Below are 16857 nucleotides of genomic sequence, written 5' to 3'. Positions count from 1 at the left end.
CACGCCTGGAGCCCCCCTCGGCACCCTGCCCCCACCACTCCTCTCCTTCTCTCTTCCCAGGAGCTCCTGCTCCAGGCTGGAGGGGACGCCTCGAGGCCACACATCACCGGTCCCCCTTCTCCAAGAAGCTGAGCCAAGGCCTAGCCTGGGCTTGACGACTGGCTAGGGGACACTGCAGAAAGTCCTGCAGGGGTGAGGGGGGCACCACTCTGGACATTCAGGAGAAGTTAAGTCCCAGCGTCATGCTGGGGTGTAGGTCACTGGGCTTGGTGTTCTGGCCCCCGTGAGGCTGGTCCAGGGGCCCCCTCAGAACCGTGCAGGGGCCTCGGCAGGACTTTGGTGGAGGGCGGAGTGGGTGCTTGGTGGGAAAGACAAGAGCTGGGGAGGTGGGACAGAGGCAGCCCAGCCGAGGCCACCAGGAGGGAACAAAAAGGTCTTCTCTAGGGTCTCATTCTGTTAAGGGCCTGAGCCTCCCCCGGGAGTTCATCCAGTCCCACCTGCTCTGGGGGCCCCTGAGGAGGCGGAGGCAACAGTAGAGCAGCTTTATTGACCTGACTTAGCAGCGAGAACACAGCGAAGGCGGGGCCTGTACAATCCAGCCTGGTCGGGGGTCTGGCTCCCAAGAGCCTAGTCTGGGGACCTTAGTGTCTCTCCCCCAGGCCCTCCTGGAGCCCAGCTTCATCCCTGTTCTGGGTCCCTCCCAGATTGGGTGCTGGGTCCTAGAGGGGCTGGGGAGGCGGATGGCACCCGGAGTGGACCAGAGCCGGGTCCATGCCTGCCCCGGCCGCCAGCGAGAGGCAGTTCGTGCAGGGAAGTAGGGGCGTGCAGGTGGGCAGCGGGCTCACCACACAGAGCACCTGTGGGCAGGGTTCATGGGCGAGTCCTTGGGGCAATGGAAGGCCCGGCCGAACTCCTCGAACTGGGACACGCTGCCCAGCACCCTGGGGCAGGGGAGAGACCCACAGAGTGTGTGGCACAGGCCACCATACCCCAGCTGTCCCTTCCCACCCCGACCCGCTCCCACCCCAGACACAAGGAGGGGACGAGGCCCAGGCGGGCAGGTGGGCGTACCTGTAGTGCTCAGGTGCGTGCTTGTCGGTCAGCACCTGCAGGTAGATGGACTGCGACCGCCGCTTGATGCACCAGTTCTGGGCCAGGATGGGGGTGGAGGGGAGGAGCGGGGACATGGGGCCAGGCGCCCACTGATGAAGCCCTGCAGCCACCCCCCTGCACACTAGGCCTCGATCCCCCACCAGAACCCACAGGGCTCTCTGAGCGGTGGCTGATGGGAGATGGGCTGGAAGCTGTGCCCCCTCCCCCCCTCCCCTACTGGCCCCCGCCCGCACACCTGGGCAAAGGCGATGAAGAAGAGCTGATTGTGCGTGTACTTGAGCCGGTGCAGCGGGTGCTCGGGGCCGTGCTCGCGCACCCACTTCTGATAGGCCTGGGGGTGCAGAGCATGGAGCTGCGGTGCCCACAACGGGGCCACCTGGCACCCTCCACTCAGGCCCTCACCCGCCCCAGCTCTGCACACCACCCACCCTGCTGAGCCCCCCGGACCCCTGCCTTCTTCCCTGCCCAGAAGGCTAACCTCAGGCAGGTGCCACCCCCTCCAGGCAGCCTTCTTTGCTCTCCTGGAAGGCGGGGGGCCTAGGAGTCCCTCTTCCAGTGGACACTGTGCCCAGCACAGCACCTCCCCTACAAGACCAGAGCTCAACAGGATGGGGAGGGAGGGATGACTAGGTCTCTAGCCCAGTCCTCAGCGACCCCCACCACTCCTCCCTCGGGGATTGAGGGCCAGGCAGGGGCAGCTCACATAGTAGGCGAGCTTGAGGCCGCCCATGTCCGCAATGTTCTCTCCAAGTGTGTGCTTCCCATTCACCTGGCGAGAAGGGAAGAGGCTGGAGGCTGCCCAAGGCCCTCTGGCCTCCTTCGGGCCTTTCCTCCCTGGGCCCTGCCTCCACCCACCTCCCCTTTCCCGGAGGGTTTGGGTAGGACTCCCCCACTTTGTGCCCCACGTGCGTGTGAGTCTGTGCGAACTCATTCTCTCGCCCAAGTCAGTGTGCACGCAGACCCTGGCGGGTGTGCGCGGAGCTCGGCACTGGGTTTGTTCAGGCACGTGAGCATGCATGGAGGCGTGCACGCTCCTTGTCTGTGCTGGCCAGGCCTGAGGGGCCCAAGGGGCAGCGAGGGGGCCTCACCCGCTGGTTGTAGACGGTGAAGTTGTCGTAGAGGTGGACGATGCACTCGGCCTTGCGCAGGAAGCGGCTGTGGGAGTCCTCTGTCCACCAGTGCAGCAGGTTGCCCGAGCGGTCATACTGGCCCCCTGTGAGCGGCAGCGGGGGCGGGCCGAGACTGGCCTTCACCGCAGAGCCCGGCTGGGCACCAAGGCCCTCCCCACCCACCAGCCAACATGCACAGGGGGGCCGCGGGGCCTCCATTAGCCCTCACCACCCTGCCCGCCATTGCCTGTCCTCCGCCACCCCTCAGGCCGCCCGCAGGCCTCACCCCAGTCATCGTAGCCATGGGTCAGCTCATGCCCGATGATGGTGCCGATGCCCCCGTAGTTCAGAGACCTGGGCCCGTGGCAGCAGCGTCAGGCCCCAGCCTCACCCGCCCTCTGAGAGCCCCGCCGAGCTGCTGCCCAGGCCTCAGGAGGCCCTGGCCAGGCCACGAGGTAGCCCAGGGAGGCCAGTGTCTGCACGGTCCCAGGACGCTTGTGCCTCAGCTTCCTCGTGGGGTATGTAAAAGGGGCCAGTGATACCTGTGCAGCTGCCTTTTAGGAAATAACATCTAACAGAGCTGGGCTGTGGGGAGGAGACAGGGTTGGAGGGAGACAGGAGGGAAACTGAGGCACCCCACGTGGGATTTGGCCTTTTTCCTCATCACTAGGATTGTTCCAGTTTTGCAACACCCCAAGAAGCCTCAAACCAGGTAAGGGGGACTCAGGACATTTAAAAGAATGAAAAAAAAAAAAAAACTACACCTTTTTCTAAATAACCAAAGGTGAAGTGGGACTATGGGGACCCACGGTTGCAGCTGTCATCACTGTGGTGCCCAACCCGGGCACGGGGCCATCTGAGCAGTCCCCACCCACCCCGCAGACAAGGCCACGGCCAGGTTCCCTACTCACTGCGGAAAGTCAGGGTCGTACAGTGTAGGCTGCAGGATTCCAGCGGGGAACACTGTAGGGAGGGCATGGTCAGCGGGAGACGGTCCCCACCTCCAGGCCCTGCCCCTTGTCTGGACACACCCCCTTACCCATCTGGTTCTTGTTGGGTAGATAGTAGGCATTGAGCGCCTGTGGGGGGAGGAGCCACCTGTGGAGGGAGGCTGGGGTCAGCTGGGGGGACCCACACTCCCTCCACTACAACCCCTACCTCCTCGTCTCTTCCTCCTTAAAGGATGCCCTGGTGTCCCAGCCTACAGCTGTATCCTGGGCCTCCCCCAGGCTGATCCCACACCCTGACAGCCCCCACTTGCACCCTGTGCAGGCCCGGTCCTCACCCCCCACCAGCATGTCTGTGAGGCGGTTTGCCCCATCAACCTCCTGGCGTTGGTAAGGAACACTGTCCCCGTGGCACCCCATGGCACCCCTGACCCCCCAGCTCCAGGCCAGGTACCCACGTGGACTTGTCCACCTCCTGCCGGATCTTCTTGACTGAGAGCTGGATGCTGAAGCGGATGCTGTTCAAGATGTTCTTGAAGTAGGTCTTCTCATGGACTTCAAACTGCATGGGGGATGGGCAGCACTCAGCGGCAGGCCGGGGCAGGGCCAGACCAGCACCCAGCAGGTCCCACGCCCTCCCAGTGTCCATCAGCTGAGGGCTGTGGCTCCTTCTCTGTGGTGGTGTTGGTCTCCATGGGGGACCATGGGCCTGGAGAAGCCTGACGGGTCAGGCTGGGTAGGGCAGGGGCAGGCCCACCTCATACTCCTTGTCCACAGCCTCGGGTTTGAGCAGGAAGTCCGGGTAGCCCACCATCACCATCATGTACTGGAGCTGCAGGCGAGAGGGTGGTGAGTGGGCCAGGGCCTCAGGAGATAGCCTTCCACCCCTCTAAGGGAGAAAGCTCCAGGGCCAGCATAGGGGTGGGGCTCAGGGAAAGAGGAAAGCAGGCTGGGTGATGCCAACTCCACAAGAGGCATCTTTGTCTCTTTTGTTATCCCAGCACTTGGCACACAGTAGGCACTTAATATGTGATGTGGAACCAACAAATGGGAAAAGGGTCCCACGTCACCTTGGCCCGAGCGGCCGCCTTGGTCTCAGCATCCATCCAGTCCAGCTCCTCCAGGCGCTGGCCCAAGATGTACTTGATGTCTTCTACCAGCTGCTGTACCTGCAGGGTCAGGGGTCAGGAATCAAGGGTCAATCCAGGAGGCCTTAGCTCTGAGCCCCCAGCACCTGGAGTAAGGGGTACCCCCTAATCATTCAGCACCACGTCCTAAGGCCAGGACTTGCTGCTCGGCATTCCTAAGGCCATCCCACTGAGCATGGCAGAGCAGGGAGGGCAGGAGCTGGGTGGGGAGAGGGTCCTGCAGCTGACAAACCAGGCAGGCTTCCTGGAGGAGGAAGCCTGGTGAAGAGTAGCCTGGAGGCTCAGAGAGGGCCGAGCCCTCAGCTGAGCCCGGTGCCCTTGGCTGCAGGGGGATGTGCGGGGCTCCCCATGCTCCTCATGCTTGGACCAAGGCCATGCAAGAACTTCATGCCCATCTCAGGACCCACACCCCTACCCTCAAGGCCAGGGCAGCCTGACCTTGGCCTTGCTGGCAGCTGAGAAGTGCTCATGCACAAAGAGGGCACCGAGCGCCATGCCAAAGTGACGGTTGGCCTGGCCCAGGCAGACACGGGCCAGCTCCTGTGGCTTGTCGCTGCCCTCCATCTCCCGTGCCAGCTCGTGCAGGGCCTCTCGGAACGGTGGGGACAGGTGCTCGCTCAGGACCACCACCACGCGCCACACCAGGTAGTTGTGTAGGATCCTGAGGGCCAGGTGAAGCAGCTGGGTGTCCCGACAGGCTCATGTGTGCTGGCGCCCCGGCCCCCAGCCCCCAGCCCCCAGCCTAGGGTGGGACCAAGCACCTGCACAGGACTGAGGGTCATTCCAGGTACTCCCAGCCCCAGTTGGGGAGGAGGGCTGGGCCCACACGCAGCAGACCCACCTCAGGCCACCGAGCAGAGCACCTGATGCTGATGGGGCACGGGCCAGCACTGATTTCTGACTTGTCGTGGGGTGGAAGAGTGGGCACTTGGGGTGATTGCCTGCCTCAGAACTGGCCTTGAGAGGCCTCAGGTCCTTCCCAAGCGGGGCAGAGACCAGGGAGGCTTTCCTCAAGGTGGCCCTGGGGGAGCAGGGTTGCGGCCACAATTTCCCCTTCTGACTTCAGATTCACTCAAGCCTCACCATCCCCACATGAGGAAACCGCAGCTCGGGAAGCTCACAGATCTGCCCAGGGTCACACAGAGTAGGTGGGACAGCCAGGCCTGAACCTAGGGGTCTGGACTCCTTTTCCGGTGCTCCTCGCCTGATTCCCCAGAGTGGATGGATACCGGACAGAGGTGGAGGCAGAAATTCAAAGCTCTCCAAGCAGATAGGTCTGGGATGCAGGGGAGGGGCCTGGGGGGCAGGCGGGTAGCAGGCGGGTGACGGGCAGGTGTACCTGCGGGGTGTGGAGCGGATGAGCTGGGACACCTGCTGCATATAGTCTGTAGCCAGAAGCACCAGCTCCTCATCCTCTGAGAAGTCCTCCTGGAAGATCTGGTCCAGTAGCCACTTCCACCGCAGCTGTGGGACCACGGATGACAGTGGGGACAGTGGGGTGGGGTGGCAGGGACCACAGAAGACAGGGAGGGGGTCAGGTAGAGGCAACAAGAGGACACGTGAGTCCATGGCCATGGAAGGCCTTGCTCGTCCCTGGGGAGGGGACAGCCCAGGAGTCCCAAGATCAGCGCCTCCCCCACCAGGGCTGGGTCACACTCACGTGGGGGGTGATCTTCTGCAGCTGCCCCAGTGTCACCTTGTTGTATACGGAGCTAACATCTCGCCGGAGGTCATCATACTCTGACACTGTGATCTGGGGATGGAGGGCGGAGTTGACCGCGCCCTGCCCCGTGCTCCCCGCCCCCGCACGCAGCAGCCGCCCTGCTCACGTTGGCCAGCTGCTGCTCCAGCTGCAGGATCTCCCGGGCCTTCTCCTCCACAGCCTCAGCACCCAAGAGGCTGAGCAGGCGCTCCATGAACACCCGGTACGCTGCCAGGATCTGCACCAGGAGGGGCACGTCAAGGATGCAGTCCGGTGCCAGGCCCTGGTCCAGGCCGCCCGGAGTCCCAGGCCTTCCCTGAACCCCATCCCATGCTCCCACACCTTCTCACTCTCCTCATCCTGAGCCAAGTACAAGGTCCTCTCTGGCAGGGTGAGCCCATCCTGGTCAATCTGTGGAGAGAGACGGGGGACAGAGATCAACTCTCCCGGCTCCTGCAAACAGACTGCATTCCCATCCAAAAGGGCAAACTGAGGACACGCCAGACATCCACTGTCACCAGCCCGGGGAGCATAAAGACAGTAGCCCCTCCCTCATTCCAGAGAAGCTGGTCTAAGCCCACACACCTGACTGGCCTAGCCTGGGGACAGAGGGGGGCGCCCCCCCCACCTTTCCTCCTGTAATCCTGTCCTTTCCCTACCCGTGAGGGGCACTCTCGGGGCGCACTGACACTTGGTCCCCCGCCCCGCAGGCATTCCAGCCCTCCCCAGCCCGACAGGCCTGTCACCACAGCCCATCAGTACACCCCTCCCTCCGAGCTCTCACCGCTGCCAGAGGGCTGGGAAATTGCGGCTCCCGCGGCTCTGCTAAACACCGCAATTACTCGAGGGAAATTACTTGCGCCCTCCTCCCGCGCTCTGCCGGTGCGCGCTCCCTTCCATTCCTCTACCCTCCCCTCCCCTTCCGCACCGGTCTTCTGGGCGCATAGGGAGCGCGGGGCAGGCGCGCCAGGCCGAGGCACCCCTAGTTCCTAGCCGCTTGTGGGGTGCCCGGTGCGGGAGGGTGGGGCGCACTCACGCGGATGACGTAGCGCGAGGAGTTCCTGTCGTCCAGACTGACGGTGAGCGAGAAGAGCGCGGCGGCGCTGTACACGCCCTGAGCCTTGTACAGCAGCCGGTTGAGGTCCCAGGGCGCCGCCGCCCCCGGACGCTCCGCCGCGCCACCCAGGTCCCAGCCCCCGCAGTCCTCGATGACCTCGAGCATGGGCCGCGGGCCGAGCCGTTCGATTTCACGCATGTCCAGGCAGGAGCGGAAGAAAGCGCGCACCTTGCGCTGGGCTGCGCCGCCGGGCCCACCCCCGGACCGCGCCAGCAAGCGCCGCAGGCGCTCCTCGTTCTGCTCGCCGATGGCCGCGATGGTGCCGTAGGTGAGCTTGTCGTCCGGGATGGCGTGGCGCCGCAGCCAGCCGCCGCACGCGAAGGAGTAGAAGTCCTGGCACGGGTCTATGCTGGCGTCCAGGTTGGAGGCCAAGAAGCGGGCGGCGCGCGCGAAGGCCTTTCGCTCCGGGCAGCCCTCGGAGCAGGTGGCGCCGCCCGCAGCTCCCGGGCCCAGGTACTTGAGAGCCAGCATGGCGGCCAGGATGGCACAGAGGCCCGCGGCGAACACCAGCCCCGACAGCAGGCACACCTCGCGCCGGTTCCAGCGCGGCAGCCCGGCCCGGGCCCCGGGGGCGCTGCGCCCCGCACTCAGCGGGAAGCCGGGGGGCAGCGAAGTTCCCCGCGCGCCTCCCCCACCGCACCGGCTCACGTACTTGACCTCCTGGAACTCGTCGTAGTGTGCTGTCATCGAATACGGGGCCTCCATGGCGCCGCGGGCACTACCGCGCAGCCCTTGGCGATCTCCGCTACAGGATGCTCCGGGCCGCCAGGCTCCTAGCGGGCCTGCGCATGGTCCCCCCGGGCCGTAGCTGCAGGAAAGGTAGATACAGGCTCAGAAGGATACTGGGGCTCGATGGGGTCCACGAGCACGACGAGGAAGGGCACGGGCCTAGGTCCAAAGGCTGGAGGCCACCCCGAGTCCCCAACAACGAGTGGGCCTGGGGCCTGGCCTCCCTGCGCCACTCGGAGAACGAAGGAAGGGGACGGCTCTGAGTGGCCACCATCTACCACACTGCACAGCGGGGTCCTTTAACCTCCCCTCTCCGCTCATACATATGCGCGCCGCAGGTTGGGAGGCCCGTAATAAAGCAGGGGAGCACCGAGCATGGGGCCTGGCACGTAGCAGGCCTTCAGTGGAAGGCTGTTTCTCTTCTCTTTGCATTTCTTGTTCCGGACCTGCTACAGCCAAGGCCAGGTGGGGGGAGGGGGAAAGCGGAGGCAGGGGAAAGGAGGTGCGGTCAGTGCCGCTTCTCTGCAGACCCTGAAGCCGCCTTCAGCTTTCCGCACTGGAACTAGACGCTCAAGAAAGCGACTAAAGAACCAAACTTTGTCCTCACGGATGTCCGCAGAGCCATCCCCAGCCCTGTCTTCTCTATTCAATGGCCAGAACGCCCACCAGTCCCGTTCCCAGGCGGCCCGCGCCGGCGCGCCATCCCGCCCAGGATCAGGGAGAAACCCCCGACGGCCCTAATGGACCCGGAACCGGTTTCGTCCCCCGTCCTCGCCCTGGGCCACTCCCGGCTTCAACAGGTTCTCCCCGGAACCCAAACTTGGAACAAGTTTCATCCCTGGCGCAGAGCGAGCTGGCCCTGCGCGCCCCGAGCCCTGGGTGCGGAGCCTCCCGCGCCGCGCAGTCCGCGGAGCCAGAGAACCAAGCCCGGGAGTCGCAGCCGCAGCCTGAGCCGGAGCTGCGAGGACGCAGACAAAGCCTGGAGGCTCGGCGCGGCGGTGGCGGCGGAGGTGGTGGCTGATGTGGCCGCGGCGGCAGCGGGCTCGGGCGCCACTTACCCGGCAGGTGCGCGCCCGGGCGGAGCGGGAACAGAGTGGATCGAGCCCGAGCCGGGGCCGGGGCCGGGGCCGGGGCCGGAGCCGGAGCCGGGGCAGAGCTGGGCGGGCGGCCGCTCTCTCCGTGCGCCCGCTGCCTCCTCTGCTGCCGTGCCTCGCTGCGCCGCCCGCCGGCCCCGAGGGAGGGGGCGCGCGGGCGGCTCCACCCTCCTCCGCCCGCCCCCCAGCGCTCCCTCCTTTCTGCCTCCATCCCGGCTACCTGTCAGCTCTGTGGCAGCTCGGGGGCGGGGAAGGAGGCTTCTGGAACACGCTCCCAGGGGTCTAGCACAGGCCCTGGGCTCCGGGATTCCAGCCCCGAGAGGAGTGAGGGCCTCAGGTCCCCTCCGCTCCGATGCCCCCACTCAGGGATGCCTACCAACCCGCCTGAAACAGGCTCAAGCTGAAAATAAAGAAGCTAGTGGGCCAGCCCAGCCCACAGGACGGGAGCACCGTGCAGGGAGGACTCGCTGAAAGGCTGTGGGGTGCGCTGAAATCGCGCCTGTACCGCCTGGCACAGTGCCTGGACCAGAGGGGTTTCAGTAAGGGGCTTTCCGGGTCCTCCCCTTTAGCTCCTGCCCATGCCCAGCCCTCCCCCAGGGACACGTTGGGGTGTTGGTCGGCAGTGGTGGAGGAAGAGCCCCAGAGGCTACTGCAAGAAGGGGCCGCAGCGCTGAGACCTCGCGCCTCCCCCAAACCTTGACTGGCCTTGGTACCCACTGCTCTGAAAGCTCCTGGCCAGGTGGGGAGAAGAAGACTGGAGAGTAATGAAAGAGCCCACCCTGCAGGAGCCGGGGAGGGAGGGAGCCTGCCTGCTCTGGCCAGCAGGCCCTGTCCTCGAACAGGCCCTTGGGCCTCAGGACCCTGGTATTTGGACTGGTGGGAGGACAGGCCAGGTAGGGGGGAACTATGAATTTAGCCACCCACTCTCCCTTCTTCTGGTTCAACTTGCTTTTGTTTTTGTTTTTTAGGCAGCGTTGCATGACACGCAGGATCTTAGTTCCCTGACCAGGGATCAAACTCGTGTCCCCTGCAGTGGAAGCCTGGAGTCTTGACCACTGGACCAACAGGGAAGTCCCTCAACTTAATTTTTTAAAAATTTATTTATTTATTTATTTATTTTTGGCTGTGTTGGGTCTTTGTTGCTGTGCGCGGGCTTTCTCCAGTTGCAGCCAGCGGGGGCTACTCTTTGTTGTGGTGCACAGGCTTCTCATTGTGGTGGCTTCTCTTGTTGCAGAGCACTGGCTCTAGACGCGCGGGCTTCAGTAGTTGTAGCACACGGGCTCAGCAGTTGTAGCGCACGGGCTTAGTTGCTCCGGGGCACGTGGGATCTTCCTGGCCCAGGGATCGAACCCTTGTCCCCTGCATTGGCAGGCGATTCTTAACCATCGCGCCACCAGGGAAGTCCCTCAACTTGCTTTTTTAATGTGGGACCTCCCTCCCACGACTCCCAGCCCCTGGACACAGGGCCTATTTCTGCCAGGCTCACTCACCTCTGTACCCACAGGGCCTGGCCCATGTGGGACACAGGGAACTCAAGGCTTCTTGGATGAATGATACTGTTTCTGGAGTCTCTGCTTTCTCTGCCCTGAGCTATCCACCCACTCTGCTTCCAGTGTCCCTTGCAGGGGACCCCACAAAGCACCAGCACTGCCAGACCTGAAGGTTCTAGCTTGCAGGACTGACCTATACAGTGTTAGAGACAGCCCAAGACTGCCATGGAGCCCCATCTGATAAAAAGCACAGTGAGACAGGGAGTAAAGGACCCATCGTTCTGTCCCCTCCCTGGGGCTGCTTATCAGCCAGACCCTGAGTGGCCACCTCTGCCCCCATTCTGTCTGTCCCTTTTCTGTCCAGCTGTTCACCTCTAAGCTACCACTCTGGGTACTCTGTGCCTCCATCTCTGGCCGTCTCAGGGTCCTCCTTTGACCCATGAGTTCTTCTTGTGTCCAGTTAATTCTACCTAGGGGAGGTGGAATTATGTACAACGTGGTGATTCCATAAAGGGGGAGGGGAGGGCAGGGCGGTGGCAAAGTGTCTCTTTGTGCTTTTAATCTGCATTTTTCCCTCAACGTTTTTGTCTCCAGGAGGATAATTTTCCAGCCTTTTCAGGTCCTGATTGGTATCATTTCTCCAGCAATGACAGCTTTTTATTTTCCCTGAAATGAATGCCGCGAAATTTCCAAGAAATATAAAAATGGGTATTGTCTCAGGGAGCCGACTGTCTTCCGACAGAAAGGCACAAAGGCAAACATGCTTCCCCAGGGACTCTGCTGCTCCGGTCACTGAGGGGTGGGGGACCCAGGCCCTCGGCTCCTCCTCCATCCCCCTCCCTCCCAGGTCAGCTGTAGGACCCCCCGTCCTGACCATCCCTCTCCCAGACTCTCAGCTGCCATTGATCTGTTCATCTGCCTCCCAGCTCCTGGCCAGGCCACCCTGTCTGCCTGCCTGGCCCCATCTCGCGTCTCTGTACAGCACCTCATCCCTCACCCCAGCCCAGAGTCTCCCCCATGCCTGAGCGCAGCAACTAGGACCCTCGGGAGCTGACTGGGGACTGGGCCCGTGACCACTCAGTCCTAGTGCCCCTGCACCGCCCACCAATGAAGAGTGGCCAGGCCCCGCCTCCTGTGTGCTTCTGTCCCTCCTCAGAAAGGGAAGCTGCGTGGAGGGCACTAGGCATCTGGCCCCCAGCTTCCTCACTCTCCTTTTTGAGGCTCCCGGTGTCCCCTCTCGTTGTCAAAATGACTCCCTGACTGAGGAGCAGGAGAATGACAGGACACAGCCAAGCCCTGAGGAGGCAGTTAGATGCCTTGTTTGGGGCAGGGGGAGCAGGGGGCACTGGCCAGAGCTGGTTGGAGAGAGAAAGGGGCGCAGTGCTAGGGGCAGAAGTGAGCGGACCCTCTGCCTCTTCCCTTCCCAGATTCTAGCCCACCCTGCTGGGCGGGGCATCACTGGGTCTGGATTCTGGGGAAGGGGTCAGAGCAGCCCCTTCTGTGCCCCACTCTGTGGGTACAGCAGTCCCCACGCTAATGACTCACATCTATTCAGCTTCCACCAGGTGAGGTGCTAAGTGCTTGACCTCAGAGGAGGGCTGCTGACCTGAAGCCAGCCTGGAGCCCGTCGTGATCAGACCCATTTCTGCACCTGTCTGGCCTGCATGTGTAGGGACAGACTGGGCCTCTATTTGCCTGCTGCTCGAACCTGAACCCCCTAGCCCTGCCTCTGCTCTGGGAGATGCCCCCCTGTTCCATCCCATCCCCACCAGCCCACTCCCCGCCTCCAACAGCGCCGCAGGATCTCCCTTGCCTTGGAAAACATGTCCCCCAACCAGCTTCCTGTCCTCCGCCCAGCCTCTCAGGGCTCATTCCATCTATTATTCACAGCACAAAATGGATTTTTAATTTGAGAAATGAAATGACTCTCCCGAGTGGCCAGGGTGGCAGGGAGGGGGTGGGAAAGGCCGGAGCTGCCGGCAGCCGCTACTGTATTGACTCAGGCTCCTGCTGGAAAGCTGGGTACAAGGGTCCATGTACCCCACCACCCAGCCTGTGCCTTCGTTCCACTCTGTTGCTATCACCAGTTGGGGTGAGTAGGGTGCCTGTTGGTCCTGCCTGAGCTCCCAGTGGGATCTGCTCCTGGCCAGGCAAGGGACTAGGGACCTTGCTCTCCACTTGCTTTCAGATTCCTGGGCCTGGAGGGAGGACAGCCCTTGGGCTTCCTGGCCTTGTCCATCTCCTCACCCAAACTTCCTGGCCCTCACTGGGCTGGGCTCCAGAGGTTCCCCAGTGCAGATCCCCAGCTGAGCTCCTCTGCTAGGTCCCAACACCTTGCTATGCCCACCCCAGCCTGGAGAGCTGCCCCAGTCCCCCCACTGGCCTCTGGCTCCCAGTGCCCCTCCTCACCCCCCAGGATAGAACTCACACCTACGTGGCCCTGAGGTAGTGACCTCTTCCCATCCTTCTTTGCTCTTCTCCCTCTCTCTGTCTCCCTACCCCCTACCTCTCTTCCCCTGGTCACTCGGACCTGTTGTCATTTCCCAGACCTTAGCTGGCTCTCACTCACCTCAGGGACTTAGCACTTGCTGTTCCGGCTGCTTGGAACATCCTTCTCCCAGCATCTCTTCCATTGGCCAATTGCCACGCATCCTTCTTGGGATGCCAGCTTCTCTCCTCTGGTCCTGTGCCACCTCCATGGGTGGGGGCTTGCCCTCCCTGGGCACCCACTACACTTCCTGCATCTTACTCAGCTGTGCAGCCCAGAGCCCGGCACAGCCGATGTATTTGATAGACATGGAACGTTCTCACACAGCTGTGGTTGGCTCATGGAACAGCCTGTGTGAAGTATCTCCCAGCCAGGTCTCACACTTGCGTAGCACCCCACCTATAAACCTGCCCAGGCTTTCAGTCCCTACACACAGCTCTCCTTGGCTCTGGGACCCATCAGACGACAAGAAGGGGCCATTCCTCCCCTTCCCCACGCCCCTTGTGGTAGACTTCCATCCACCCTGTGTGCAGATTCTTCTCTGGGGTCACCTACCAAACTCTAGATCAGTTTTTATTTCATACAAGAAATATACAGAAATACATTCTTGTTTTATAAGACTTTAACAACACAAGCATGTTGGGGGCAGGAGGCCCTCCTTCACACACGTCCCGCTTCCAGCCCTCCCCAAGGTAAGGTAAGCTCTGTGACCACTTCAGCATGAGCATCTAGGCCCATGCCAGCATTGCTTTATTTTTTTAAGTAAATGGGGCACCACGAGCTATGTGATTTAGTGCCCTGTACCCGTGGGCATACACCAGCATCTCCCACACAGAAGTCCCCAGTGTCACCATCCCCAGCAGAGGGACACAGGTTGTCTTGTTCACACCCAGGTGGTGGCCCAGCCTCCCAACTCTGCCCTCTGGCCTCAGGTCCCACCTGCCTGCTGGCTGGGGAGGCCCCCTGCATTCCAAGCCCAGCTCATCTTTAACCTTTCTCCTCTTCCTCATTCCTTACTTCAGGGCCAAGTCCCAGCATCTGGCTTTGGAAAGGCTTCTCTCTTCCTCGCCTCCTTCCCATCCCATCCTGTCTGAGTTCCGGCCCTTAGTTCTTCTCCCTCCCTTACTGGAGGAAGGGCGTCTCTTCCCCTTGCCCACCCAGGCTCCGCGGCTGCTGCATCCTGCCCATTCCCGCCCCACACCCTGCGTGCCATCGTTATGGCTTCCTTGGTCTGGCTCCAGCCCCCTTTCCAGCCTCCTCACTCAAGCTCCCCCAAGTGTCCTGCCTCCTCAGGGGACTGGACTCCCACCTTCGCTCCTTTGTTCTAGTGTCCCCTCCTGTCCTCCCTTAGGTCCATTTCAAGCTTCCCGGATCCCCTGTTAGTCCCTAGGGCCAAGCAGGTCCCCACCGGAGGGAGGCTGCCTGAGGGCCTCTCCTTGCAGGACAGACATGACCATGTGGTCACCCTGGAGCCTGGTGCACGGTCTGGGCTGTCGGACCAGGCCCCTGCTCGGATCTGGGCTGCCCTCCCCCCCAGAGCCGTGATGGAGCCCCGACAGTAACACGTGTGGAGCAGCTCCCGTGCACATGCTTCCCCGCACTGAGTCCCTGTGTCCCCCCCAGGAGGCCCTTGTCATTGGCCCCCATTTACAGGGAGGGCACTGAGGCCCAGGGAAGGAAAGAAAGTTGCCCAGGTTCACCCAGCTCACAAGCACTGAAGCTGAGATTTGAACCCATGTCTGCTGCATTCGGATTCTTAGGGACATGCACACCCTGAGCTGGGAGATGGAAGGACACTCTGAGGGGGGCAGGCCGGGCACTCAGAACCCAAAGGAGGGCAGCACGGAGCCAGGGCCCCGGCTGTGATCTCCGTCCAGGAGCTGTGTTGGGAGTGCTGAATGTCGGGGGCCAGGCAGGTGCCAAGGCTGGCTTGGCCCAGAGACGTCAGGAGGAATCTCAGGGCCTGCAGCTGGGCCCTGGCCTCCCCTCCACACCCCACCTGCAAGGGCCCTTCCTGGGTCTCGCTGTCTGAAGTGCCCAGTGGTTTTCTGTCTGTTGCCCTGGGTACATCCCGTACTGCCTTTGTCCCCACCTGAGGTTGTCTTGTGACTTGGCATCTTCGTGGCCTCTTTTCCTCAGCTCTGTCGGGACCCCAGATGTCCCCATCAGCCTGTCCTTCCTGCCCAGCCTGAGTGGCAGGGCCTTGGCCACAGGCCGTTGTGGTGTGGTCCAGGTGGACAGAGCCCAAGTAGGGTGGTGATTCAGGGGGGCAGGGAGGAGAGGGGGTGGAGAGTCTGAGGTCTGCGGGCCTCTAGCTCTGACAGTCAGGCCCCTTGGGCTCACTGTATGATGGACAGGCCACAACAGGTAGCTCAGCTCCTGCCACAGGATGCAAAGCAGGACACAGGGGCTGGGGGTGGGGAATAGGAAGGTGGACCCCAGAGGCTAGGACACATCTTCCTGTCAGGGTCACCGCAGCCCATCTCCTGCGACGCGAGGAGGGGGGCTTGGGATGGGCAGAGCCCAGAGAAGCCAGCAGGACCTGAAGGGCCTGTTGCAGGCTTCACAGGGTCACGGGGCTGAGGTCCCCTCCCCCAGCACTCCCTCGTCATTTCAAGTGATTGGAGCTGAAGGGGGATCATTAGCTAATTAAAGCCAAGGCCACTAATTGTCCCTTGCAGGAGAAAAAGCAGGGCTGCAGAGGGACTCGGGGGGCTGGGCACAGGGCCCTGGCCCTGGGTAGGGCCTCCCTCTAAGCTGTGTGTTTTGCAGGGGGGCGCGGTCCTTGATGAGGAGCTTCGGGATAGAGGGCAGGAGTCCGGAATCAGAGCTCCCGTCCAACACCTATGCTCGCCTCTGCCTAAGGCCCCCGCCCCGGGCTGTGGGCTGCGCTGGTGCATGGCGAGGGGCTCCCGCAGACATCCTCTGGCTGCAGTGATAGGTCAGATTTGAGGACAGGCAGCAGGATGCCAAGGTCCCCAGCCCCCGGCTGGCCCCCAAGCAGGAAGCCTGGCGGCCAAGTGTCTGCCTCCCCTCTGCCCCCTAGAGCCCCAGGCAGGTGCTCTGGCCTCGCAGGGGTACCAGCAGTGGGAGCACATCCACCCACTGCTGCCCTCAGCCTGGCACCAAGCTCCCTCCTAGCGGGATGTCCTAGGGCCTTCTGCCAGAACTACCAAAGTGGGTTCTTGGTTTTCTATTGCTGTGTAACAAAATACCACAAACGTAGCAACTTAAGACGACAGGAATTTATTGTCTCCATTTCTGTAGGTCAGAAGTCTGGGCGTGGCATGGCTGGAGTCTCTGCTCAGGGCCTCACAGGGCTGAAGTCTGGGTCCGCTGGGGCTGGGCTCCCTCGGGGGCTCAGGCTCCTCTTCCCAGCTCCTTGGTGGTGGCAGAATTCCGTTCCTTCAGCTGGAGAATCAAGGTGTCCCTTCTTTGCTGGCTATCAACCAGGGGCTGCTCTCAGCTTGGAGAGGCCGCTGCGTCCCTTGCCTTGTGACCCCTCCAACTCCAAAGTCATCAATGGAAAATCTCTCCCACATTGAATTCTTCTCATGCTTTGAATCTTTCTACCTTTCAGCCACCAGCCAGAGAAACTGCTTCTAAAGGGCCTAAGTAATTAGGTCTGATAATCTCCCCATCTTAAGGTCAACTGATTTGGAATCTTAATTCCATCTGCAAAATCCCTTCATAATAGTACCTAGATTTATGTTTGCTTGAATAACAAGGAGAAGTATGTGTGTACACCAGGGTCCAGGAATCCTGGGGGGCATCTTAGAATTTTGCCTACCACAGAAGATATGGGTGAAAGAGCAAAGTTTGTGTGAGAATATTAGCAGCTGACTTCTGGGCCAGGTCCTGGGCTTTAAGTGCTAAGTTATCTATCTCCTTTAATCCTCAGAATTCTAGGAGTAGGTGCT

The 16857-nt window shown here is 62.0% G+C and overlaps 1 protein-coding gene across 1 annotated transcript; it reads right to left on the bottom strand.

Annotated features, from left to right (window-relative positions):
• Positions 1-306: 306 nt before the first annotated feature.
• On the bottom strand, positions 307-9043 carry ECEL1 (endothelin converting enzyme like 1). Its single transcript, XM_082396090.1, has 18 exons — positions 8924-9043; positions 7056-7944; positions 6362-6430; positions 6147-6257; positions 5978-6070; positions 5657-5781; positions 4756-4978; positions 4240-4338; positions 3927-4001; positions 3628-3731; positions 3262-3320; positions 3134-3185; positions 2509-2576; positions 2202-2326; positions 1817-1882; positions 1349-1444; positions 1072-1148; positions 307-941 (listed from the first exon to the last, which is right to left on the bottom strand). The coding sequence occupies exons 2-18, from the start codon at positions 7839-7841 to the stop codon at positions 842-844; spliced, it is 2328 nt and encodes a 775-aa protein (XP_082252216.1). The 5' UTR covers positions 7842-7944; positions 8924-9043; the 3' UTR covers positions 307-841.
• Positions 9044-16857: the final 7814 nt, after the last annotated feature.

Source organism: Balaenoptera borealis, assembly GCF_965194805.1.
Source record: "Balaenoptera borealis genome assembly, chromosome: 6".
Taxonomy (NCBI): Eukaryota; Metazoa; Chordata; class Mammalia; order Artiodactyla; family Balaenopteridae; genus Balaenoptera; species Balaenoptera borealis.
Note: the sequence above shows the minus strand (reverse complement) of the source record. Positions and strands in the feature narration are given on the sequence as shown.

Bases quoted from the DNA above. Each gene is read 5' to 3' on its own strand.
- ECEL1 (XM_082396090.1), bottom strand. From the start codon at position 7,841: ATGGAGGCCCCGTATTCGATGACAGCACACTACGACGAGTTCCAGGAG. The intron at 4,979-5,656 runs GTACACCTGCCC...CCTGGCCCTCAG, and splicing joins ATCCGCTCCACACCCCGCAG to GATCCTACACAACTACCTGG. The intron at 3,186-3,261 runs GTAAGGGGGTGT...CCCTCCCTACAG, and splicing joins ACCCAACAAGAACCAGATGG to TGTTCCCCGCTGGAATCCTG.